This window comes from Phytophthora infestans, genomic scaffold, assembly GCF_000142945.1.
Source record: "Phytophthora infestans T30-4 supercont1.18 genomic scaffold, whole genome shotgun sequence".
NCBI lineage: Eukaryota > Oomycota > Peronosporomycetes > Peronosporales > Peronosporaceae > Phytophthora > Phytophthora infestans.
The window spans coordinates 1741204-1763252 of NW_003303741.1; the positions used below are offsets into that span (position 1 = coordinate 1741204).

A 22049-nucleotide genomic window follows, 5' to 3' on the forward strand; every position below is an offset into this window, starting at 1 on the left:
AGAGACTTATAGTATTTCTTGTACTTGATACATAGCTGCAGCGAGTATCTACAACATGTATCATACACGATTAGATATATCCATAACTTGTATGAACAATATTGATGCACTTTACCTTTGCAGACGCAGCTGGTCGTGCACGTCGACACCTCCCATGTACGTCTGGTAATCCTTCACAATACGGGGGCAGGCCACTTCTTGTTGTTCACCCGTCAGCTTCTCACGGCGTACTATTCGGTCAATCGCAACACTTCCACCTGTGCTTAGCATGTGCACCGATCGTGTATCCCACCAACGCACAACTTTCATGTCAGGAACTTGGAGTGCTTTGGCCACTGAGTACGTGCCTCTCTCAATATTTGATGGTCGGTTCTTCGGTATCTGAGGCGGCTTCTTTTTGTCACCCTTCTGCTTTTTTGGTATGAACTTAGTGCTGAGCCCCAAGCGGTCGGTATGCACAGTGCCGATAGAGTAGAAACCCATGGTAAGCAGCTGAACCGAGAGCGGCACTGCCGTGTAGAACCGGTCTGTCACAACGAGGCGCATGGAACCGTCTGCAGGGGCCGTGGGGCCAAATACCGCGCGGAGGTTGCGCACGACGGCTGCAGGGCCGGACTTGTAGTCAGTAGAACTTGTTCCTCCAGCCCTCTTCTTTTTTGCCACAATAAACTTCAAACCTGTATCGTACATCATAGTAAAAATATTAGTTTGGACCGTACATGATAAGCCAACAACCAAAAAAAAAAGTGACGTGCCAAAGAGCACGTCCTACATACCGGATGCAATATGCAGTCGTTGAACAGCACAGCATGAATAGTTTCGTTCCCCATTTGTGTGGCTTATCCTTCATATACACTCTCATCCGGTTGAACGTTGATCTCGAAGGCAACATAGCCTCATCGAAGGCCATGATTGATGGAGGCGTGTATCCTGCTGCGAAGCGGTTCTGCAGAGCGTCAATAACCGGTCGTAGTTTCCACGCCCTATCTGTTGCAGCGCGTTCGTCCCCGTTTCGGCTAAAATGAAGGTTCCTCGAGAGATGCATGAAGCGATTTCGAGCCATGAAAAAACCAAAACACCCTCGTGGAATTGCCCCTTCGTCCGTAGTTCTCCAGTGATGCGCCAATTTCTCCTTGTTGGGAACAATTGATCTTGCAATCAATAAACCCAAAAATACACAAAGCTCTCGGGGCGTAATGTCCGCGGAACTCTCCAACTCGTTCCGTAGCTTTTCTTTGCTCTTTGATTTGTAGCCAGTATTCTTCCGCTCACGAACAACTTGTTTGGCATGAAGACCATCCACTCTTTCGTCAATATGCTCTCTGAAGTACGTGTTTGTCTCCTCAGCGATAGATTCCCAGAGATCTGGTTGCATGAAATAGAAGAAGACACCGGATGGGGTAGCTGCAGCTCGAATTGCCTTGTCGGTGGGCCCTGAAGCTCCTTTGTACAGGTTGGGATAGTCATCATACATAGCGGTAGCAGGGCGAGGCTCATACGGTTGCTGCAAGTATTCGTATGGTGTTGTGGTCGCTACGTCGGACCATCCTGTGTCCGCCATCATCTTCAGAAATGTGTCTGACAAGGAGCCCGATGCGATATTCGCCATACCACCGACAGCAGATACCAATTCACCGTCAAAACGTAGCTGGGGAGGACCGGGTAATTGAATATCCGCCCCGGAAATATCCTCAAGATGATCCTCACTCTCATCATCTCCATCGTCGTTTTCAGCATCAGAATCAAAGGTTACAAACACTCAGGGGTCGTCGGAAGCTTCGACGAGATTAGCGTCTGCAAGAACACCTAGCATTGAATATACAAGTTATATAAATTTTCAAACGTGTATGTACAGCTTTGACCAACCTCCAGTAGAGACATCACAAATTCCTGAGCCTCCGTTTGACTCTTCATTCGCGCTTACTGCAGGTGTGAAATCATCACCTTCTGAGTCCTGGGCATCTTCTGTTGCGTCATGCGATGGCTCACTACCGCTGTCTATATCGTCAAACTCCGATGCAAGGTTACGTTGCCTTTCAGGTGACGGATCTACAACAGTATATTCACGGTCAGGCCAGCAGAACCAAAGGCAAGCAGCAACATGACGTGCACGAACCAGCTGTGGCATCAGAAATGGTCATGTGTGTCGATGCCAGAACTACTGCAGACGCTTCTGGTGGAGCCTGCACCTCTGGTGGCGGTGTTCGCAGTGCTGTTGTTGTACATGATAATACCAACATACACGATTAGTTAATCTCAAAACTTGTCGAATACATGATAGTTACCGTCGTTTGTGGTCGTCATGGCTTCTGCTGCGCGCTTCTCTGCAACTCTCTGTGCATTCGCAGACCCTTCTCGCCTCGCTGTCTTCTTTGCCTCTAGTGCAGCTAATCTCACATCAGCGTTAGAATAAATCAAAAATGTACACCACTTGCATTTGCCTACCAATGTCCATTTTGTCCAGGTACGTCATTAACTCCTCCTCTCCGACGAAATAGTCCTCGCCCCGGATATCCTTCTTCGTCTTGCTCGGCTTCAGATAAGTGAAGTCCACCGACAGGCCTGCCGGTTTCTTCGAGTGCCAGCCAGCTTTCTTGAGCTCCCGCCACCTCGCCCGGAACGCCATTACCGGCGACGGCGTGAGTTCTGCGTGCTTCGCGGCGAATCTTCAAATGAGAGAAAATTGAGTGGCGACCAGTCTTTTCCTTTCGTAATACATATGCAATTTGCAAGTTTGATCTGTTGTGTACTTTCTTTTGAAAATTTGGCTTTTCTAAAGCGCATATTTATGTCGATTCTGCAGGAAGTGTGGATAATTACCTACCCCTTGTTGACATGAAGTTTGTATGTGCGCATACAAAAACTAAGTACAATATTATCTAACTTGTACGGTCCACGTTAAGATTTTTCACGTAACATGTACGGTCCAGGCCACGGGTCCCAAGGGGTTAACTCAACTGCCGGTTCTGAGCAGATAACCACCCGATCAAGGCAGCACAGACCCCGAACAGTAACGCTTCGTCCACTACTACAGCTTCACCCTTGTGGAATCCAGAATCTCGGCAATCCAAGACGAATAAATTCAAACTTGAAATCGACTCCTGCAGCATAAAAGAGAACAAAAAAATGCGTTAGTTTTTGATTTGCATGTATCGCGCATCAACGAGTAGACTTACCAAAATGGGTCACTCGAAAGCATAATGTAATCACCATCCAAAGCATCATTTTGCATTGCACAAGCGAGCGTTGCGTCTCTAACACAAAAGCGAGTTGATATAGCGGTTTCAGTCGGCAATTGCGTTTGATGACCACAACCAGAAGAGCGAGCGACACTATCTGTAGTAGGCCAAACACGACGAGAGGCAGCACAGTCGAAGTGATGTTTTCTCGCGTGACCTTAGCCATTTCTAAGTGATAGCGAACATTGGGGAGGTGAACCATTACGACCATGTAACTGCTGTAAAATAAGGGCATGAAAGCTTCCAAGTAGGCGGTGGTGACGAGGCATTCCGTAGTGAACAGAATCTGGAGCGCTTCCAGAAGAATAGTAGCGCTACTGGACGCTGTGTGCGCGTATGATTGCATAGTCTCAGTGATCGGATGGATGCCATTTTGCTGAAATATTCGACGTAAGCAGCTCAATCCTGAGTTGTTATCGGGAGAAGGGGAGCTCGAATTGTTAGAATCTGGCTGGATTATTGTACGAGACTCTACTCCAAGAGATTGCTCCAAGCTGTCGAGCAAACTTCGATCAATAGCGGGTATTTGATGAATCCCAGTGTGTACTTGCTTCCTCAGGACCTCCGGGTTTCGGCAGAGTACACACATGATCGATAATACACCGTCGATACTGGTTGTGCTATCGCTGCCATGTCGAAGTCTTGGGAGAATTGTGGCAGTGCGACGCTGCAGCCCGTAAAGCATTATGAACGTCTGGGAAAGATCTGTAATCGTGATGGCCGAGATAGCGGCTAATGATGTCGAGCTCTTGATACTGGTGGCCACATAGATTGCGTTGAAAAAATCTGCGGTAAAAATGACTTCCACGGGCGCCATATCATCCAGAGCCTTAGCGAAATGAAGCACAAGGTTCTTTAGCGCAACTTTAATCACGGGGAGTAACAGGATTACAGGAAGCTGGTAAGGAGTTCCTTCTGCGGCGTTAAACAACATTTCGTAGACAGGGAAGATAAAAACAGTCGACGTCTGGGCACAAACGAAGCGAACACATCGAGCCACTTGAACGCGGTTCTTTAGCATTTGGCGGAAGTCATGAGCCCCGATAACTGCTCGAAGCATGATGACCAGGAGAAGATAAAACGGCGGCGTCACGAACAAAATAAAAAACGGGATGGGGAAAACAAAATTTGATGCTACAAGCATCGCCAAAGCCACGACTATTGTCGGCATGATCACGTATAGCTGAAGTCTTTGTCTTAGTGTGACTTTGAAGTCGTGGATGAGGTATGTAGCTTGGATCAATAGTGCGTGGGTCACGATTCCCACCAGTACAGCAGCCCGCATCCACATCCCGTAACTAGCACTCCATCCCTCACTTAACTCTTGCAGCGGGATCAATTCCTGTCCGAAGATAAGAGCCACCATAGGAAGAGGAGTCGCCACGCACACAAGAAGAGCGCGTGATAATGATGTGCTCCTGCAATACTCCTCCAGAGCAAGCACCCGATGAATCGAATACTTGCCGCCATAATAACTGAGCTGCATACGCTGCCACACACGCAGCAGCTTAGAGACCAAGGGTCTCCATTGTCTTGTCTTTGATCTTTGCAATACCGCACTAATACCCGGGCCCAACGCTGGTTCCACAGAGACCATTCCCGAATGACCTCAAGCTGTGAGCTGCTGATAAACTGTTTTTTTGGTTCTGCAGAAATTAGGATCGCCTATTTTAGTTCTGGGGTTATCTACCCTTTCGAACGCGAAAGGGTATGTAACGCGAACGACCATGCTGTTTTTTCTCTCTTGTGTAAGTGTCTACATGGAACCAGATTCTGCACCAGCAATCGAAACGGAAATGAAGAAACACTTCATTTGGAGCATTTATCTTTGCTATGAATGATGTTTCCATACACCGTCCCTGAATCATTTAAGAAGTCCCAACAATGTCACGGTCTTGACATGAGATTCGAAGCCACGCATCACTATGCGCTTAAGCCTTTCGTCTCTCGAGGGAGTGGGAACAATGACCTCGATTGAGAAGCGTTTGACTGTGCAATTGGAAAAAGCTCAGTTATTTCATGCGAACAGTTTATCAACTTGTCGCACTTGAAATGTTATGACCGAGACATCCTGTCGTGGTGCTCAGTGAATAGCTCCAATCAAAGATCGGACTTGACCACCAAGCGGACACTTCGAGTTTATAAACCATTATCGAATTTGCGATTGACCAGCCACAACTATCGATCTCCTCCAGCTACATTCTATCAACTATGTCGGTTCAAAGTTTCACTTCAGCCACCACTTCTTCTTCTTTTGAGTCCGTGGTTACCGCCCAGGACAACACGAGGCGCCTTTCGCTGTTTGATTGCATTTTTGATGTGCTGACGATGACGACGGCCAAGGAAGCCGAGCATAGTACGGGTGAAAGTGAAAAATATCAACGGAATACCGATACTGCAGATGCAGATACCGGCAAACCTGAAGAAAACGAAGTCGACGCAATGAATCCGCAGCACGGCGTTAAAGCCACCGATGCCTCTCAAATTACCGTTAAGGAGGCGGAATCTGCGCGCAGCAATTGGCTGGAGCTCCGCGCTCGAGTTGAGAGCGTTGACCCTCGGGTGTTCTCCTATGAGAAGGACCCGAAATATCTGCAGCAGTGCGAGGAAGCCAAGCAGCGTCGCGCGTTGGCAGTGGCGACATCCGTCAGTCCAGGCTGGCACTGATCGATCAGTAGCACTTGTCTCTCCATACAGCCATTTACAGTCACTTAGCGTAGCCAACGACTCTGCCAGAAGATGAAATCGTCTCTATCATTTCAAATTTATTGGTTTAAATCCAGCTCAGCCAAAATTAAGTAAGCTTACCACATGTCATGTAGGAGCCCGACTTTACAATATGATTAAATGTATTTTAAAATTCATGTTTACTTAAAGGGGCCCGTTCGGCAAAATCATCGAGTTTACGCTGGTAATTGAAGTGCATTGACGATTTGATTGCAAGAACGTACGTACGTCTCCTCTCGGTGGTCGACATTGACGAGTGTTTCGTGCACCGTCCTTTCAGCCAGAAGTCGTGGTCCTTCGATAATCTTGCATCGAAAGTGCTCACAATATTCATCTGTGACCACTTGAGTCGGTCCGCTGATTGCACATTGGCCACAGTGAGGCGTCTTTAGCCACTCAGTGCACGTCAGACGTGGGATCGTTGTCCAAGCACGAGATGAGCTTCGAAACGGAAGCGCCATCGAGACGCGCTCGTCTCGAGGGCCATGAACCGCGGTCAGTGATGCACCTGATCAAACCGTGTTCAACAAGATAGCTCTGCGTACGTGCCATGATGAAAAAAACTCGCCGCCGCACATGAGCGCTGCGTGAATCTGAAACAAGACGGCGCCTTCGTGGCGGCCTCGATCACCCCCGAGGAATCTCTCGCCTCTTTCGTGCATGACGACTCGGTTTGTTCCGCCACCACTTCCGATTTCTCCTCATCAGACGCGACACTGTGACCACTTTCCGCCTACGATCACCAAAAGATGTCGACCCCCGAGCCACACTTCAACAAGGACGACGTGGAGCACCGACTAATGCTGCACCCCCCGACGGGCAAGTTCATTCAGGTCCCAGTCGATCACCGCGCTGGAGCTTCTAGTCCACTTAGTAGTCCAGTGGATGAGCTTGTGTGCAAGTACAAGGGCACTCGCTGTACGAACCCTCGTAGTCTCAAGCGCAACGGAGAGCTGCACAATCTATGCGAGTATCATCGCACCAAGGCCAACGCCAATCAAGGTCGTTTCGACGCCAAGCAGCGACAGCGTCGTGATCTCGACGATGCCAACCCGAACTTGTCAGAAGCCTCAGACCTCCCCGAACCGATCCGGACATCTGAGGACTCCCCGACGCCGCCGTTAAATGAATGGGAGGCAGAGCTGCTCCTGAAGACCATTTTGGCGCGTAAGAGAATACGACCGGCGAATTAGCGTCTGCAGCAGCTGGCGGACACGCATTAGACCTACACTAGAGTGGTAGAGGTAGAGACTGCATTTGATACTTCCCAATTCACGCTATTCGTTTTCCTATTGCGTCCAGCTCGAAAAATGGAGTCTACTCACTACTCGCCCAACTTCACTTGATGCTCGGCTGGCTGAGGTGAAGAGCATTAGTATTCCAGCCCCGCATGAGCTAGGTCTGGCATAGAGAGCGGTGCTTTGCCCTGATCTTGATAGCGTTAAAATGGCGCCAGAGTATCGGCACCAGCTCATGGAGATTTGCATGTGTCCGGGCTGCAGTGGGCCTTCTGCTAAACGGCTGGCGGCCATTGCCCGGCAGTGCCGGATGAGCTCCTCGCTCTCCATTGATCGTTATGCTGTCAACGTCGTTCGCGACGTTCTTTGGACCTTTGACCTCGTGCGTGAGAGGTGGTACACGGTGCCGGGACCCACTGGGCTCAGTTGCTGCTGTCGCAAAAGCCTCCAAGGCTTCTACCAAGCAAAGCTTGTGATACTGTAGCCAAACCGTACTGCCGCTTAAAAATTGAATGGCGACGCTCGACAAGAAGATCAGCCAGTTGTGCGTTTGTAGTGTACAGGCACCACTTTGCTGCTTATAACAGCCAAGGCGAAGGCAATCGTGTACCTGTACAAGTATTTGCTTCATCGCCGTGTTCAAGCTGACCCGGTTGGACTGCCGTCCACTGCTTACGCTCATGAATGTAATGTCATCGGGGCGGTCTCAAGGCTTCTCTCGCCTGTCTCCCGCCTCGGCCTACGTCAGGTCCCGCCCGGTCCGCCGCAACTCGCAAACAAGCAGAGACCACATCGACCAGCACTCTCGTTTTTCCAGTCCAACGAACTTTAAACCCAGCAGGATGGACCCAACTCAACGCCTTCAAGTGGTCTTCGACGAGGACGGGCACAAACTCGTCGAGCTCCCCACCGGTGGGCGCGTCGCAGTACCGTACGACCCCCTGTACGAAGCCGAGCGCGCTGCCGCCGAAGCCGCTCGAGCTATCGACCCACCTGACGAACTGCGGTGCAAATACAAAAGCACGCGCTGCATGAATTTGCGCGCTAACAAGCGCAACGGGGAGCTACACAACTTCTGCCAGATGCACCGCGAGCGTGCCAACCAGAACCAGCGCAACTCGGAGCAGCGCAAACGGAGTAACAAACAGCAACCGCGAAGCCGAAGGAGTTCGATTGCCGACAACCAGAAGGACCACGATTCCAATCAGGACGAGTTGGACGAGCAGAGGGATTCCGCTCTAGATTTCAGCCCCGGAACGCCTCAGTTCCACATCCCAGAGCCGCTTCAGAGTACCGACGGACCACACCCCGAACCCACCTACGACGAACTAAAGGAGACCGCCATGCTGCTGAGCTTCCCAGATCGAGACCGAGAGGGAGCCATTGACCATAGTATCATCTAAACCTTACACGATCCTTTCACTCTACCTTTCGCAGAGTACCAAACGTCCTTACATCGTGTCCAACAGGAAAACTGTATGCTTGGCCACTACATGTATCGGCGCCTATGATCCGTTTAGCCAGGTGGCGCACGCTTCAACGTGAAGTTGCGGAGGAATTACCTTATCTAAGTGTTTTTATATTGTAACATACAAATATCTCCTGACAGCTAAAACTTAGCGCAGCACATAATGTTGCTGTTTTGAGCTTGATGTGCACCACACACCCAATTCCGCATTCCTGATGGCACCGCCACCGCTTCGGCGCTGCTCCTTCTCGCTGGACGAGAAGCGCCGTGTGCTGGAGCATCTACGAGCGAGTGGACACGTACGCGAAACCATCGCTCACTTCTATCCGACGCTCCCGCCCGGTAGCTACGACGCGCGGCGTCGGCTGGTGCTCGGCTGGAGACGCAATGCTCGCGAGATCCTGGCTGGCGCATCGACGCGTCAAGGAGCCTCTAGAAAGCGCATGCGTAGGCCTAGAACGCAGCGACCTTCGCCACCGATACCTCGAGGCCTTGAAGGGGAGATTCACGACCACGACGAGCCCTTTTTGAGCGAAAACGAGCAGGAAATGGCGGATTTCGACCCCATTGAGGTCCGAAATAGCAACAGGAGCTCGCAGATGCCACAAAGCGACGAAGAACCTGATGACGCGATGCGGCAGAATACACAGGAGCAGATACAGGAGGGAGGAGGCATCCAGGGACTCATTGCCACTGCTGTGGACCAATCCACAAAGAGACAGGAACTTAGAGGTAGCCAGCAGACACAGCTGCAGCCTCAGCTGCTCGACGACAAGCAGGAAGGAGCAGAAGACGCCGATATAGAGACAGGAACAGGTGCAGGGGCACGGACGAGTGACGAGGAGACTGAAGCTGCTGGTGTCAATAAAGCCAAGCGATCGTCCTTCTCTCTGGACGAGAAGCGGCGCGTGTTGGAGCACTTAGCTGCGAGCAAAAGCGTCCGTGAGACGATCGAAAAGTTCTACCCCGAGTTGCCCCCAGAGGAGTTTAAAACGCGACGCCGAACAATCTGGCGCTGGCGGCAATGCCAAGAGCAGATCGTGGCCGGCTGCGCGGACGACAAGGCCAGTGCGAGGAAGAAGATGCGGCCTCGAGGGATCGTCTGCCAGCGAGGAGGAGCACCCAGACACACTGTGGAGCCCCAGGACGTCGTGGATCGGCTGTTAACGTCCACCAACAAGTCGGCTCTCCAGAAGAAAGGCGATCGGGTGCTGAGACCGGCGCCACCCGTCGGGATGCCGTTGCTGGCAGAGCGACAGGTTGACACGATTGTGTTTTCTGCGCTCGGACTGCCGCCCACGACGCAGTTCCCTCTCGTTCAGCCGCCTCCAGCCAAGAGCTCGGGCGCAGAGACAGCAGCTGGAGTCCAGCCTGGACCCACGATGCGGCCCTTGCAGCAAGGAGAAGCCACATTCGCGATACGGCGACGATGAAGAAGCAGTGTACATATATTCAGGCGGCTAACAATCCTACGTCGTGTTCTCTGGCGTGACTGTGCTCTTAGGCAGCGGATTGGGCCTGACGACGTGCTCACTCGGCTCGATCGTCGTCGCCAGCGAGGGCGCGTGGTCTGGATTGAGTACGAAGATTGTTCTCTTGCGTTTCGACGCCTCTGCCGACTCGAGCGACGTTGGCTCCGGGAGGATACTCGCGGGATGGACGGAGTTTTGATCAACTGACTGGTTGGTACCCCCATCGGGTTGGGGTACGGTAGTGTTTGGGACTCGGAGCAAGCGACCAAAGCGTCGACATCGGAACGTGTAGCCCAGAGAGACAAAGAGAAAGAAGGTGAGGCCCTCGTCTCCCAGCAGAGAAGTCCATTCCGACGACTGGTGCGTTGCGTCTTTCACGAGCCCCACGACGCCCAAGAAACAGGACAAGAAAATGTAAGCTGCCAGTAAGGCACGGAAGCGACGGAACAGCATGAACTTGGTGTGCACAGGCGTCAGCTGGGGGTCCAGATCGAGCTGACGTACCATGGCGAGCTGATACTTGAGCATGTTGAGGTTGTAGGCCGAGTTGTACCAGATCATGAACACACCACGCAGGCCCACGAGAGGCCCCAGACGATCACGACAGCCAGCTGCTTGTCCCCCGCGTGCTTCAGCACGGCGAAGGACGCTGCCCAACTCAACGTTACGACGCGGATCCATTGGATTTCGCGTGGGAGCAAAGCGGGGCGTGTGATCTTCCAGCCTTTGGCGATGACCACGACGACTTCGGCAAAGACGGCGAATGCTACGAGTTGCGCCAGAATGGCGATATTGTGAACGAGACTGCGAGCGGTGCCCACGAGTTTGTGCTCGGAGGAGAGGTCTGCGAAATACGCGATCGAGTGGAGCGTCTGTGTAACGGGAACGAGCTTCATCTTGGTCTGGAGCTCGACCACCGCGTCTCGTGCTGCTGAGCGGATGTGGACGATCCAGACGAACGAGGTGACAGCCCACGCCAGCGCAGTCAGTCCGAAGAAAGTGGAGCGGGACCGTGTAGCTTTCCCTAGACAGTTCCCTTGCGCGGTGCAGAGATTCATTGAGACGGTGCCACGGATTGTTGGAGGCAAAGGCGGAGACGTTTTACATCCTTCACGCTCTGCGTCTGCAGAGATCTCGCGCGTGTACGACGTTGGGTAGTTAGGTGGACAGTAGAAGCACGAGGTGTCGTCTTGGGAGCCACGGCCATTGGATCTGGACCTTGGAGGACGACTCAAACAGGAGCGGAGGATCCCGTTCTGGCCGCCTAACGTCTCGCAGGAATCTAGGAAGAACACGACGTTGCTGCTGCTGGACTTGGAGGCTTTGCTGTCTCCGTCTGCGTTCTCCCGACTAAACAACGAGTACGGAGGTGGCGATAATTCAGCCATCGATCCAGACACAACCTTGAGGGACTGGTACACGTAGTCGTCTGGGGATTCGTCGTCAAGAGGGACCGACTGACAATAGTAGTCCAGAGTGCGATTGGGCATGGCGCAGTAGGAAGGGACGGACGTGTCGTTGCTGGCGGCTGGCAGGTCGAGGAACGTCTTGGCGGCGTCTGCATTGCACACGAGGAGGTAGAGCATGTCACGTCCTTCGTCGGTTTTGGGAACTGCGATGGCGAGCAAGATGCTTAGCGCGATCTCGAAGGTTCCGTCGTCTCCCAGTTCGTACTCGGCCAGATACTGCAATCGGGAGGCGTAGCTCTCTACTGCCACTTGGTAGTAGTAGTCTGGGTCATTGGACGACGATAATGGAGTTGATATGTACGGCGCGGTCACGTCTGCTTGTGAGATTGATGAGCTACTTGCCAGGAGCAACAAAACGAGAGCTGAATAGAGATGGGGACTGCAAAGTGCGCGCTGTTTCGAGCGATTGCAAGGGGGTCTTCGAGACGCCATTGTCGACTGGAATTTGATCAAATATATGATGATGACTTTGCGACTGCTTGAGGACGAGGCTCATTAGACTGAGCGCCGATAATTATAGGCACAAAACGTCTCGGAGGCGTCTGAATGACCCTCATTTGCACTGGGAGGCCTCAATGACCCACGAGAGCTATCCGCAATGGTAAACAAAAAAATACCTCAGCATTCGACGTTCAGAGCAGTGACTGCGGCATCGTTTTTTTGTACCTATGACTGTCACTCTGTTGGACGACGAAGATTTGTTCATCTTGGGGGATACATTGTTCGCCATGAGCAGAGCTGAATCACGATTCCCTTCGGACCGGACATGTGACGTGACCCTAATGGCGACACGATAAACTTGCGCTCATGTGGATTCTGTATGACTTGTTGGACTGGTGGTAAGCTTCAAGCTCGAGGCAGCAAATCAATTGCGTAAAGACGTACCAAGCATACCTTGTACGGGTTTGAATCAATCCCGAGATACAATTGGGGAACTACGTTGGAGTGAGATTTGCATTCCAAAATGTCGTTCATCATTTATCGTTGGCGCTTTGAGTCCGATTACTTTTAACTCAAGGCTCTACGTCTTCTTTTTTTTTTCATTTGAAGTTGTTACAACACTGTAGTTTCCGATGTGAGGTGAGAATAGCAAAGGTGAACCCATTGCGGAATATTTATATCTCATGTCATTTTCTTTTTGGTCTTTTGCCTTCAGTCTTCATATCGAGAACACACAATGCTGAGGTTTGCTCTTCCCTTGTTGTTATTAAGCTGCACGACCACTAGAGTGTCCGCCTCGGCAGCTTTCGAGACTCTTTTCGGCCAGGCTGACTTTCACTACTTTAAGGACCTAGACAACGTGTTTTCGCCCTTAGAATACCTCGCAACCTTCGATCTCGGCAGTGACGGAACCTTTGAGATAATGGTCGACCTCAGATTCCCAATGACTACGCTAGAGGACGGCGATGATCGAGTGATGCTGCACTTATTGGCTTGTGACGAAGCAGCGAGAGGTTTCCTTAATCTTCCATCGGACGCCAGTGCCAGTAGTAGCAATGACTCATTCGCTCCTTCGTTCTGTGCCATGGCGAATCGCACACTCGACTTCTATTGCCAGTCTTTCCCATTGGAGAACAAATCTCCTGACAGCCTCGTGTACCAGTCCAAGAAGACAGTCGCTGGATCGGGCAATACCTCGTCTCAATCGGACTTTGCGAGACTCATGGGCAGCAGCACAACTCAACTCACTTTCTACATCGATGCATGCGAACTTTTAGGCGGTACAGATGCCATTTTACGATCGTGTCTCGAGTATCCCCCACCGCCAGCAAACGGCCATGACTCTACATGTTACTACTGCCCGGAGAACGTCCCAGGTCGATCAAAGGCGGACGATGAGCGCTGGTCTAAGGAGTGTACCATCTCTCCTCTCATCCGAGAACCCGTTAAAGGCACTGTAGGCATGGAGCTCTGTAAGGCGGACGGCGGGTGTATGCTGGTAACAGACACGACTCGAGCTGCTTTTTATGCAGCAAGTACAGCGCTGTGGGGTGGATGGGGCTGCGTCTGGATGTGGCACATGCATCTTGCTTCAAGGGGATGTGCTGTGGCTCTGCACTACAAGTTGTTGGCCATCCCGGCAACCCAAGTGGTCTACACTGGACTCTCCGTTGCTGCCAAGTACACCGCTGGCCAATTTGCAAGTCCGAAATTCAATATAGTGGCGATTTCAGCGCTTCTAGCGCAAGTTGTGGCGCTAGCAAAGACAGCAGAGATCGCTTTGTTTGTTGCAGCCGGCTGGGGGATCACGCAGAAATCCTTGGAGCGGAGCGACATCTTTCGTATTCGCTCTGTTTCGGTTGAGTGGGCTCTTGCTTTCGTTATCTTGAAGCAGCTACAAGTCAGCAACATCGGTATCGCGGTCATTTGGGGAATCTCTTGGGCCTCCATCATGTTCTTGCTCCACCACTACCCAGCAGCAAATCTAAAGATGTGACGGCTCAGATACAGCAGCTCGGCATTGATACAACGTTGGTCATGTGGAAAGGGACACTATTCCTTAACTTTCGACGACTCCAAAAGGGATTTCTCTTCGTCGCCACCATCACTGCACTGACTGGATCTGACAATCGCTGGCGCGTCTGGGAGTGGATATCTGTACAAGGCCACGAGATCCTAATTTTTCTTCTGTACTCTGTACTGAGCTACATCTGCCGGTGTCAAGAATTCCGCTTTAGTGAACTGGAAAACTTGGAGATTGAGGTTGACTCAGAGAGCAATGGCACCACAGCCGCACAAGAAAATGGCTCCATCGACGCGGTTAGCGGCACGAATGTTATCTCTGTTGTTGTAGAACTACCTCGGAAGAAGACAACAGCATTAGTACTTAACCCCGACAGAAGCGTCTTGTTGGGAACAACCTTCGTGCTTAAAAAGTCTGATTCAGTTTTAAAGATGAACGAAATTCGTGTGACGTGCGAAGCTGATGCCAATCCAAGCACATCACCCAGTGCGCCATCGAACTGAGAAAAAGCATTTTGGCGTGATGCCATTCATTGGCTTCTTGATCGAAAGTTTTGTGAAACATTAGGCTTTTTACTGCAGCATCTTAATTTTTGATTAATACAAATCCAAATTCAAAACGGAACCACAGTATTTCGCTCAAACACGTTCATGTACAGAAATTGCTCTGGGACTTCATTAAAGTAGCCCCAAACATTGAGTTTTTTCGGGCTTACTTCACTACATTAAACGTTTTTGGATTTAAACTAATTACTTGAATTAAAACGAAATGCTTGGGAAATCAACACTCCCCAAGTTTTGACTGCGAACTAGACCAACAAATCGTACGTTGACACATGAAAACTTAACCGTGTAGTGTTGAGTTTCGCTGAATTACAAGTAGCCATGGACCTTCAATAGTGCGCTTCCTCGATTTTTCGGCGGAGCGCCTTAGGATATCCTGCACCGTAGCAAGCATTTATATATATAAAGCGCTTCGCTCTTGTAAACCTATGGGGGTCTTCAAAAAATATAGCAGATCCCAAATGTCGCTCGCACAAATCCTGTAGCGAATTACGGGGGTAGGTCGCACTAAATCGCTCGCATTTTGCAGAAACTGTTTTGCAAATTGCGTCATCACATAATCAAATGACGACGTTCGAGCAGAGCAAATTTGTGTGATTTTTCTTTTAAAGATTTGAATCGTAAATATCGTCACAAATGCACTTGTTGGCTATTGCATTTCTGCACGCAAATGCCTATTAATTTTGTGCTTTGCGTCATTTTCTGAAGGCCCCTATAGCTCTGTTGAAAATATGGAGCCTTCCTTGATTTTGTTTTGTAAATGGGGTTAATTTGGTTGCTTACCCTAACCCTGATTAGGCTTCAGTGTGAACTGCAAATGTGACCTGCTTCCGAATTACTTGTTGTTGTATTAGATATTGGCCTGAAATAACTTCCGTGTCCTAAATAACAAAGCATGCAACTTTCGATTGCAAGACGAATCATAGCACACTTTCCATCATCCAAAAATTGTAAATCCTCAAAATTTTGAAGGTTGTTTTTTACGGAAAAAATACATTGAGTGCAAAAAAAAAGTATAACAAGTCCAAACATAGTAGTTTTATAAAAGTACTATGACAAGATCAAAAATACTATAAGATCAAAGTACGAAACAAGACCAAAAATACTGTGGCAAGACTAACAATACTTGCTACAGATAAGCGTCCTTAGATTTTGCGACCCTTTTTTTTGTCAAGGCGAATGCATCTGGCTAGCGTATCAATTGTGAGAACGTTCACGATCGAACCTGCTGTGTTGTTCAGCAAGTGTTTTGTGTAGTAGGCTGCGTACGATGATAAAGTTGAATCGGCGGCATTGAGTGGACTTGGAGATCTCTATTGAACTGAGAAGTCTCATACGTCATCAGCAATAAGCTTGGCACCACTTAGGCGACTAAGTAAAGCACCACTTTTCTTTCTCTCCACCGTTGTCCATGTACTGACAGGCTTGAATAAGTGGCGAGCTGCGTCAGCATTCGAATACATTTTGTACATGTCTTTCCAGTCTTTCACGGGTGGAAGAACTGGTACTTGCGTTACCCTCGCCTCCTTGGCCGCGACCTCCTGTGTCGTGTTCAGAGATTGTTGGTGTGCTGGTTGCATAATGGAGAGAAGCATATTGATTTTGTCCTCGAGAGCTTTGACTGAGTTTTCAACAGTTCTTAACCTCTTTTCCATCGTAAAGGATGGTTGTGGCGCTCACACCATCGTGTTACGCTTACGTCAGGAAAATGCGGTAGGACAGCCTACATGCGCATCACGATCAGGGGCTACGCAGTCCGCCAGCTGGGTGTCTTCGTCCGTAGCGGCTTGGTCAAGTAAATAACGCACTAGAGTCTCCGCCGACTCATTTTGTGTCCATCCGGCCCACCACTTCACCATCCGCAGTGACCACAGTCCTTCTGGTGGCGCAAACATAAATCTGTACTGCACACCAACGCGACGGAATATTGCGCCATTGCTGTCGAATGTACCCACGCGTTGACACTCCATTACGATTTAGATCTCGTACAGCTGAGTTGAGCAAGGTAATGAATGCCTGCCCAGACATCTTCTTACCCCACTCTACTCGTGCGTTCTCACAGCCTGTAGATGTGTCGTCTGTCTTGATAACACTCTTCAATATCTTGGACAGTGCTGGGAAAATATAATCGTTGCCATTCCACTCGTGATCCGTTTTCGTTCGTACATAGGTCAACCACGTTGTCAATTTCGAGAGTACGTCAGGTTGTGGATGTGTGTAGCAGCGACCTTATGCAACGTCTGTCTTCCGTCCTTCCAGCTTGTGGACGCCATAGGGCACACTAGGGTCGGCAGTACTCGGTCGCGTGAGGCTTTGGGGGAGATTCTTCCACCGGAGGCTCAGTACTTCATTTATTCTGCACATGCCGTAAGCAGTGAGCGTCATATTAAAGAACCACAAACGACTCGCTACCGGGAATCCGGACGTGACGTCTAAGTGAGAGTGGAGTACTCGAAGCATATCCAACGTATCAGGGGTGGCTTGGCGCTGTGTAAGCTCAGTACACTTTGACAAAGAAGCGAAGGCAACTCATGATGCCTAATCGTTGCGGGATCTGAGTACTCATTTGAGATACAGAAGTCACATAACTTCTTGAAGTACGACGCGTAGACATCCCTTGTCTCCTTTTTAATTACATGTGTGGTGGTAGTAATGCCCCCTTGTAGCAAGTCTTGGAACGATGTCGCTTGCGGCGTCATTAGATTCAGGTTTCTGATACTTTCCCCACCAAATGGATTGTGAGTCGGAGTGATCCTCGTCCACCCAAAGGATTGTGAGGCCTATAGCCATTCGTTTTAATAAAGTACTTTTAGTCTTGTCGTAGTATTTTTAGTCTTGTCATAGTACTTACAGTCTTGTCGTAGTATTCACGGTATATTGTCTTGAGGTAGTCCCAATATTTTTTTTAGACATATCGCTCTCCAAAACACTTGTGCTCATCTGCCGGTATCATTTCATTCTTGTACGCACTCATTGCCTTGCATGTCTCCTGAATATGTGCCGCGCCCGACCCTGCACGCAGTTCTAACGGTACCCAACGGCGCTTGTCAGGGTGCAATAGCAGGTAGATTTTTTTAGCCATAGCTTTGACAATAAGTCTACGCTTTCCATCTATAGTATGATACGCCCGTCAATATAGAGTGTAAAAAATGCTGCTCAATAGACATACCTCCATAAAAATTAAGTCGAATAAGGCCACGTTACGACATAGCATCTCTAGTGGGTGCTTCCGTAGTCTTTTTGGCTCAAGTTTTTGAGGAAGTCGTTCTCCCTGCAGTTCGCATACCTTCTGTCGGAGCCCTGGTTTCGATAAATTAAATTGTAAATTGCATTAATCAACATTCACATTTTGTTAATATGTGGCACCTTCAAGTCGGCGTGTTTGGGATTGTAATTGTAACTTAAGCCCTGAGTGACTGATATTATGTAAATGATATTTTGATTCTGATTGGCTAAGATATTCTTGCATGAGGTTGTATTGGGGTTGCGTAAGTGAAAGAAGTTGGCTTCCGAGAGTATACAAACTATCAGTGAACAGTAGCTCACAGGTCTCTTTTGACTAAGGAAGCGAAGTGATTAAGTTAAGGTAAGCTGTAAACTAAATGTATTTATAGGTATGTTAAGCTTGAGTTAAATTTACAAACTATAAGCTACCTATAGTAAAGCTATGTCATCAGCCAATGATTGGCCTCTGACGACCCTGGTACCATGTACCCGATATCCTAAAGTGTGACGTGTCACACTTCACCAGGGGTACACTTGGGGTTACATACCCCGTTACATCTTTTCCCCCTTAGGTTCGGTTTACCGACCAATCAGAATGAGGAAGTGTACGTCACAAACTCTCAAGCTCAAAGTCGAAATTAATCGACTTGGCTGCGCGAACGCGCCGGAGGGTCATGTTACAGTTAGAGCCTCGACCAGCTATTGAGCGCTCTTCCCCTCGGTCTCCACATCGACCTTAAGCATGCCCTGTGTCTCTGCGAAGAGCGGTGCGAAAACACGCTCCAAGGCTGCCTCCACAAAGGCGCAAGCCAAGAGCACTAAGCCTTGCGGCAAAGGCTCTGCACTCCAGGAGGCTACTAAGGTGGCCTCGGAGGCGACCGGCTCAGCTGGTGACGCGGCAGCGAGCAAACGTGCAAGCAAGCACCGCAGTCCGTCACCTTCGGTCTCTCCAGACAACCGGCCGAACCCGCGGCTCGCTGTATGTGAGTTCAATTTGGGCAGTGAGGACGAGGCCGAGTCCGGGATCACTCACGATGCTCCTGTGGGCTCCGTGGGAGGGTACACTCCAGTGCCCAGCAAGCGCGACGACGACAGCGTGCACTCACTTGCTATTGATCACGGTGATCACAGTCCCAGGACGTCTGTGCGCTCTGGGAGTCCTGCCATTAAGGCTAAGGGCTCTCCCAAAGCTGGAGACGAGGAGAAGGAGAAACCTCTTAAACATCTCTAGCTCACAGATGGCCTTGCGCGTGCTAAGGCCGTCAAAGCCGAAGCTGTCAAGCCTTCTAAGAAGCACACGGCGCCGAAGTATCCACTCCGCGAGAAGAAGGAGACTGGGTACTTCTATCGAAACCACTTTGGTCCGCGGAAAGAAGGAGGGTGCTATCCATGAACCCCAGAAGATCACGAACGACCTCGACCAGCAGCAGGAGGACTTTCAAGCTGCCGGGTGGTGGCGCCCATCAACCAGAGGCAGCCAGCAACTCAAGCGGTCATTGGCCTTCCGAGGAGAGATCTGGGCTGACCTCATTCTGGAGATACCCGTCGCTCCTCGTGGCCTTGTTGGTGGCCACACGTTCACGAACGTGCCCTGGTCCAGAAGAAGCAGCTGTTCGCCGACAACTTACAGGCGCCCCGTTGCATCCCTTTGAAAGATTTCACGGCTTGTCGTAAGAAGCCCGATAGCCGGGGTGGTCTCTACCCTCTCTGGGGTTTCCCCTCGGTTCTTCCCGAGAACTGTTCCAACTGGAGCTCGTGTGAGGATATGTTCTGGGCGTGGGTTGATATTCTCAAGTACTCACCCTCGGAGTTACGGGAGCTCCATGAAGATCAGCCCACATCGTGGACCAGCGTGATCTTCGTGTCCGGTTCGTCCACTTGGTCAGCAAGCGCATGCTGCCAAGCGACAGTCTGAAGCGCACGGCTTCTAGCGCTCACGAGGAGCGCGGGTACGGAGTGTCGACAACGTCCGTACCCCGTTCGGGCATAAGGCCCCAAACTACTTACGAAGCTGCCGCCACTTCTGTTCCCAAATTGCGACAGCCTTCGGGCAGTCTATCAGGAGCCGTTCAATCACCTGGACAGGCTTCGCCTAGGTGACGGCATCCCAGGCTACTAAGATGAGACAAGCCCGCGCCGCAACGCTGAGCAAACCAAATGTGAGCGCGAAGGTCCTAACTAAACAGGTCCAAAAGGGTTGAGGGCGTGCAAGTGGACCAGCGGATGGGGTATCGTGTCCGGGACACGATAGGGATGGAGGCTAGTGGTGACTACCAGCGCTCCTGTCACAGATTGAGGTCGCTGTTGCAAGCCTTTAAGACGGCTTCCCTTATGCCCAGGTTGTGTACGAGAACTACTCACGCTTGAGCAGATAATATTATTGAATAAATCTCATAACACCAGTGATTTTGCATCTGCTTCCTACCTACTACGTATTACATCCGTGCCCTAAAGAGATTGTCAGTGTTAATCGGCATACATAGTGCCAGATCGCAAATGCAATCAGTCAGAGTACCAGGATCTGGCAAATGTGACCACGATTTGGCGACGACAAATCGAATAGCACCAGGATTTGGCAATTTCCCATTTGGTGACATCAAAGTTAAATGTAATGCCATCAAATGTCATGTCTACAACCTAAAAATGCTTAAATTGTGTCATTTCCCCCACGAAAATGGCGTGTGTGCTTGTCATCATGGAACGCTATAGTCAGATCAGACCGTACATGTATCCGTGATACGGTCCGCGGCAACAACCGGTGAAATACCGGCGAGAAACTGTGGTTCGAGATTGACGTCAGCGCTACTTCACAGTCGCACTTTACCACCCCCCAGAAGCTCTTGTTCATACCCTTGACCTTGATCCTATTAATGGTCAAGGCTACCACCTCGGGGCTGAAATTTTCTACAGCAACATCAAAACCTACGTTAAATAAGGAGATGATAAGGTCATTGTCATTCCTTTCATAGCAAAATCACTCTTTGGCAGCGCCTAGCAGAGACCAATCCCTACGCTGTCCATGTTTCGATAGTCAGGCCTCTTAAAACTAGGCTTTGTGTTGCGAGAAAATACTGACTACCTAAACGAAGTTTTGACAGCCGCCTAGTTGAAACCGGAAAGTTCCATACAAACCACAAGTGTAAAAGCTAACCACCGCCTGCGTGAAGCCCCAAAGCTCTTTAAACAGCTCTGGGTGTTGTCATTGTTCTATAATTCTCTCATTTAAGTGGTTTCACAACCGCCCAGCGCCTGTTCATTGTTCCCTTCTTCTCTCATTTCACGATTTCCGCTATGGCTCCACAGAAGAAGAAAGGGAAAGCTCGTACTCCACTACTCAAGCCTCGTCCGCTGAAGCTTAAACAAGCCAAATTACCGCAGTCAGAGCCACGTCAGCGATATCTTACGTCGTACGAGACCGAACTTGGGCTCCAGCCAGTACCCACTATTAGTGGCGAAGTTTTAGAAGCACAATGCAAATTTTGTACAGCCTTTGGAAGGGAAGAGAAGCCAGCTTCTTCGACCGGGCCTTTTGATGTCCTGCTAGCGAAGGCAACACGTAAGAAGCCTGCAACTAAAAAGGTTTTCCGGTCTTTTCGCAGAGATAACATCGTCAGTCACATGAAAGATCAGCACAAGACTAAATACGATGAGTTTATCTCTCTTCCCAAAGGAAGTCGCGTTCGACTAACCTTTTTCGATCGTCCAGCAGGTATGGATGTATTTCTTGGCGGGACTTACAGTTGTCATATCGAGATCCCAAAAGGTGTAGTGGACTTAATTCGCGAGCTATACTTCAATGACGAAGGTGAGGACAGAGAGATTACACTCGCATCTGAAGAAGTTGGGCAATCCGACCTTGTAGATGGGGCGGAGTTTGATGAATTCTTTGAAGACACGAATTGCAAGCACCTACTAGTTATTTCTGATCGTCTCCAGTTTGAGGCTGTTATTAAGTTCTCGAATGAAATGGTCAGCTTTCGCTCAATTACGAATTTGTTTCGGATTATTGGCGACACCCTTCAAAACTACAGGCTTGGCCACCCATCTCAACATGAAGTTGGTCGATATATTCGCTCCATCGTATCTATTAACCTGGCTGCCCTAGAGATTATTTTTTCCAAGGTGTGGGGGGTTTCTCTGCTAGTTGACGGAGGTACCCATGGATCTGAGGGTTATTTCGACGT

The 22049-nt window shown here is 49.9% G+C and overlaps 9 protein-coding genes across 9 annotated transcripts; 6 read left to right on the plus strand and 3 right to left on the minus strand.

Annotated features, from left to right (window-relative positions):
* Nucleotides 1-3036: 3036 nt before the first annotated feature.
* Nucleotides 3037-4725, minus strand: PITG_10529 (uncharacterized protein; the record flags this gene model as incomplete). The annotated part of the gene is made up of 3 exons (XM_002902260.1): nt 3037-3101; nt 3177-3525; nt 3787-4725. 3 exons carry the CDS (start codon nt 4723-4725, stop codon nt 3037-3039), a joined length of 1353 nt encoding a protein of 450 aa, XP_002902306.1.
* An 842-nt stretch (nt 4726-5567) lies between these two features.
* On the plus strand, nt 5568-5906 carry PITG_10530 (uncharacterized protein; the record flags this gene model as incomplete). The annotated part of the gene is made up of 1 exon (XM_002902261.1): nt 5568-5906. One exon carries the CDS (start codon nt 5568-5570, stop codon nt 5904-5906), a length of 339 nt encoding a protein of 112 aa, XP_002902307.1.
* An 809-nt stretch (nt 5907-6715) lies between these two features.
* PITG_10531 (uncharacterized protein) lies at nt 6716-7159 on the plus strand (the record flags this gene model as incomplete). The annotated part of the gene is made up of 1 exon (XM_002902262.1): nt 6716-7159. One exon carries the CDS (start codon nt 6716-6718, stop codon nt 7157-7159), a length of 444 nt encoding a protein of 147 aa, XP_002902308.1.
* Nucleotides 7160-8046: 887 nt separating this feature from the next.
* On the plus strand, nt 8047-8536 carry PITG_10532 (uncharacterized protein; the record flags this gene model as incomplete). The annotated part of the gene is made up of 2 exons (XM_002902263.1): nt 8047-8371; nt 8496-8536. 2 exons carry the CDS (start codon nt 8047-8049, stop codon nt 8534-8536), a joined length of 366 nt encoding a protein of 121 aa, XP_002902309.1.
* Nucleotides 8537-8887: 351 nt separating this feature from the next.
* Nucleotides 8888-10105, plus strand: PITG_10533 (uncharacterized protein; the record flags this gene model as incomplete). Its single annotated transcript, XM_002902264.1, has 3 exons — nt 8888-9244; nt 9548-9988; nt 10043-10105. 3 exons carry the CDS (start codon nt 8888-8890, stop codon nt 10103-10105), a joined length of 861 nt encoding a protein of 286 aa, XP_002902310.1.
* Nucleotides 10106-10465: 360 nt separating this feature from the next.
* PITG_10534 (uncharacterized protein) lies at nt 10466-12045 on the minus strand (the record flags this gene model as incomplete). The annotated part of the gene is made up of 1 exon (XM_002902265.1): nt 10466-12045. One exon carries the CDS (start codon nt 12043-12045, stop codon nt 10702-10704), a length of 1344 nt encoding a protein of 447 aa, XP_002902311.1.
* Nucleotides 12046-12790: 745 nt separating this feature from the next.
* PITG_10535 (uncharacterized protein) lies at nt 12791-14050 on the plus strand (the record flags this gene model as incomplete). The annotated part of the gene is made up of 2 exons (XM_002902266.1): nt 12791-12798; nt 12841-14050. The coding sequence occupies 2 exons, from the start codon at nt 12791-12793 to the stop codon at nt 14048-14050; spliced, it is 1218 nt and encodes a 405-aa protein (XP_002902312.1).
* Nucleotides 14051-14091: 41 nt separating this feature from the next.
* PITG_10536 (uncharacterized protein) lies at nt 14092-14486 on the plus strand (the record flags this gene model as incomplete). Its single annotated transcript, XM_002902267.1, has 2 exons — nt 14092-14403; nt 14457-14486. The coding sequence occupies 2 exons, from the start codon at nt 14092-14094 to the stop codon at nt 14484-14486; spliced, it is 342 nt and encodes a 113-aa protein (XP_002902313.1).
* A 1854-nt stretch (nt 14487-16340) lies between these two features.
* PITG_10537 (uncharacterized protein) lies at nt 16341-17339 on the minus strand (the record flags this gene model as incomplete). Its single annotated transcript, XM_002902268.1, has 4 exons — nt 16341-16544; nt 16606-16782; nt 16879-17048; nt 17153-17339. The coding sequence occupies 4 exons, from the start codon at nt 17337-17339 to the stop codon at nt 16341-16343; spliced, it is 738 nt and encodes a 245-aa protein (XP_002902314.1).
* Between the last annotated feature and the right edge of the window lie 4710 nt (nt 17340-22049).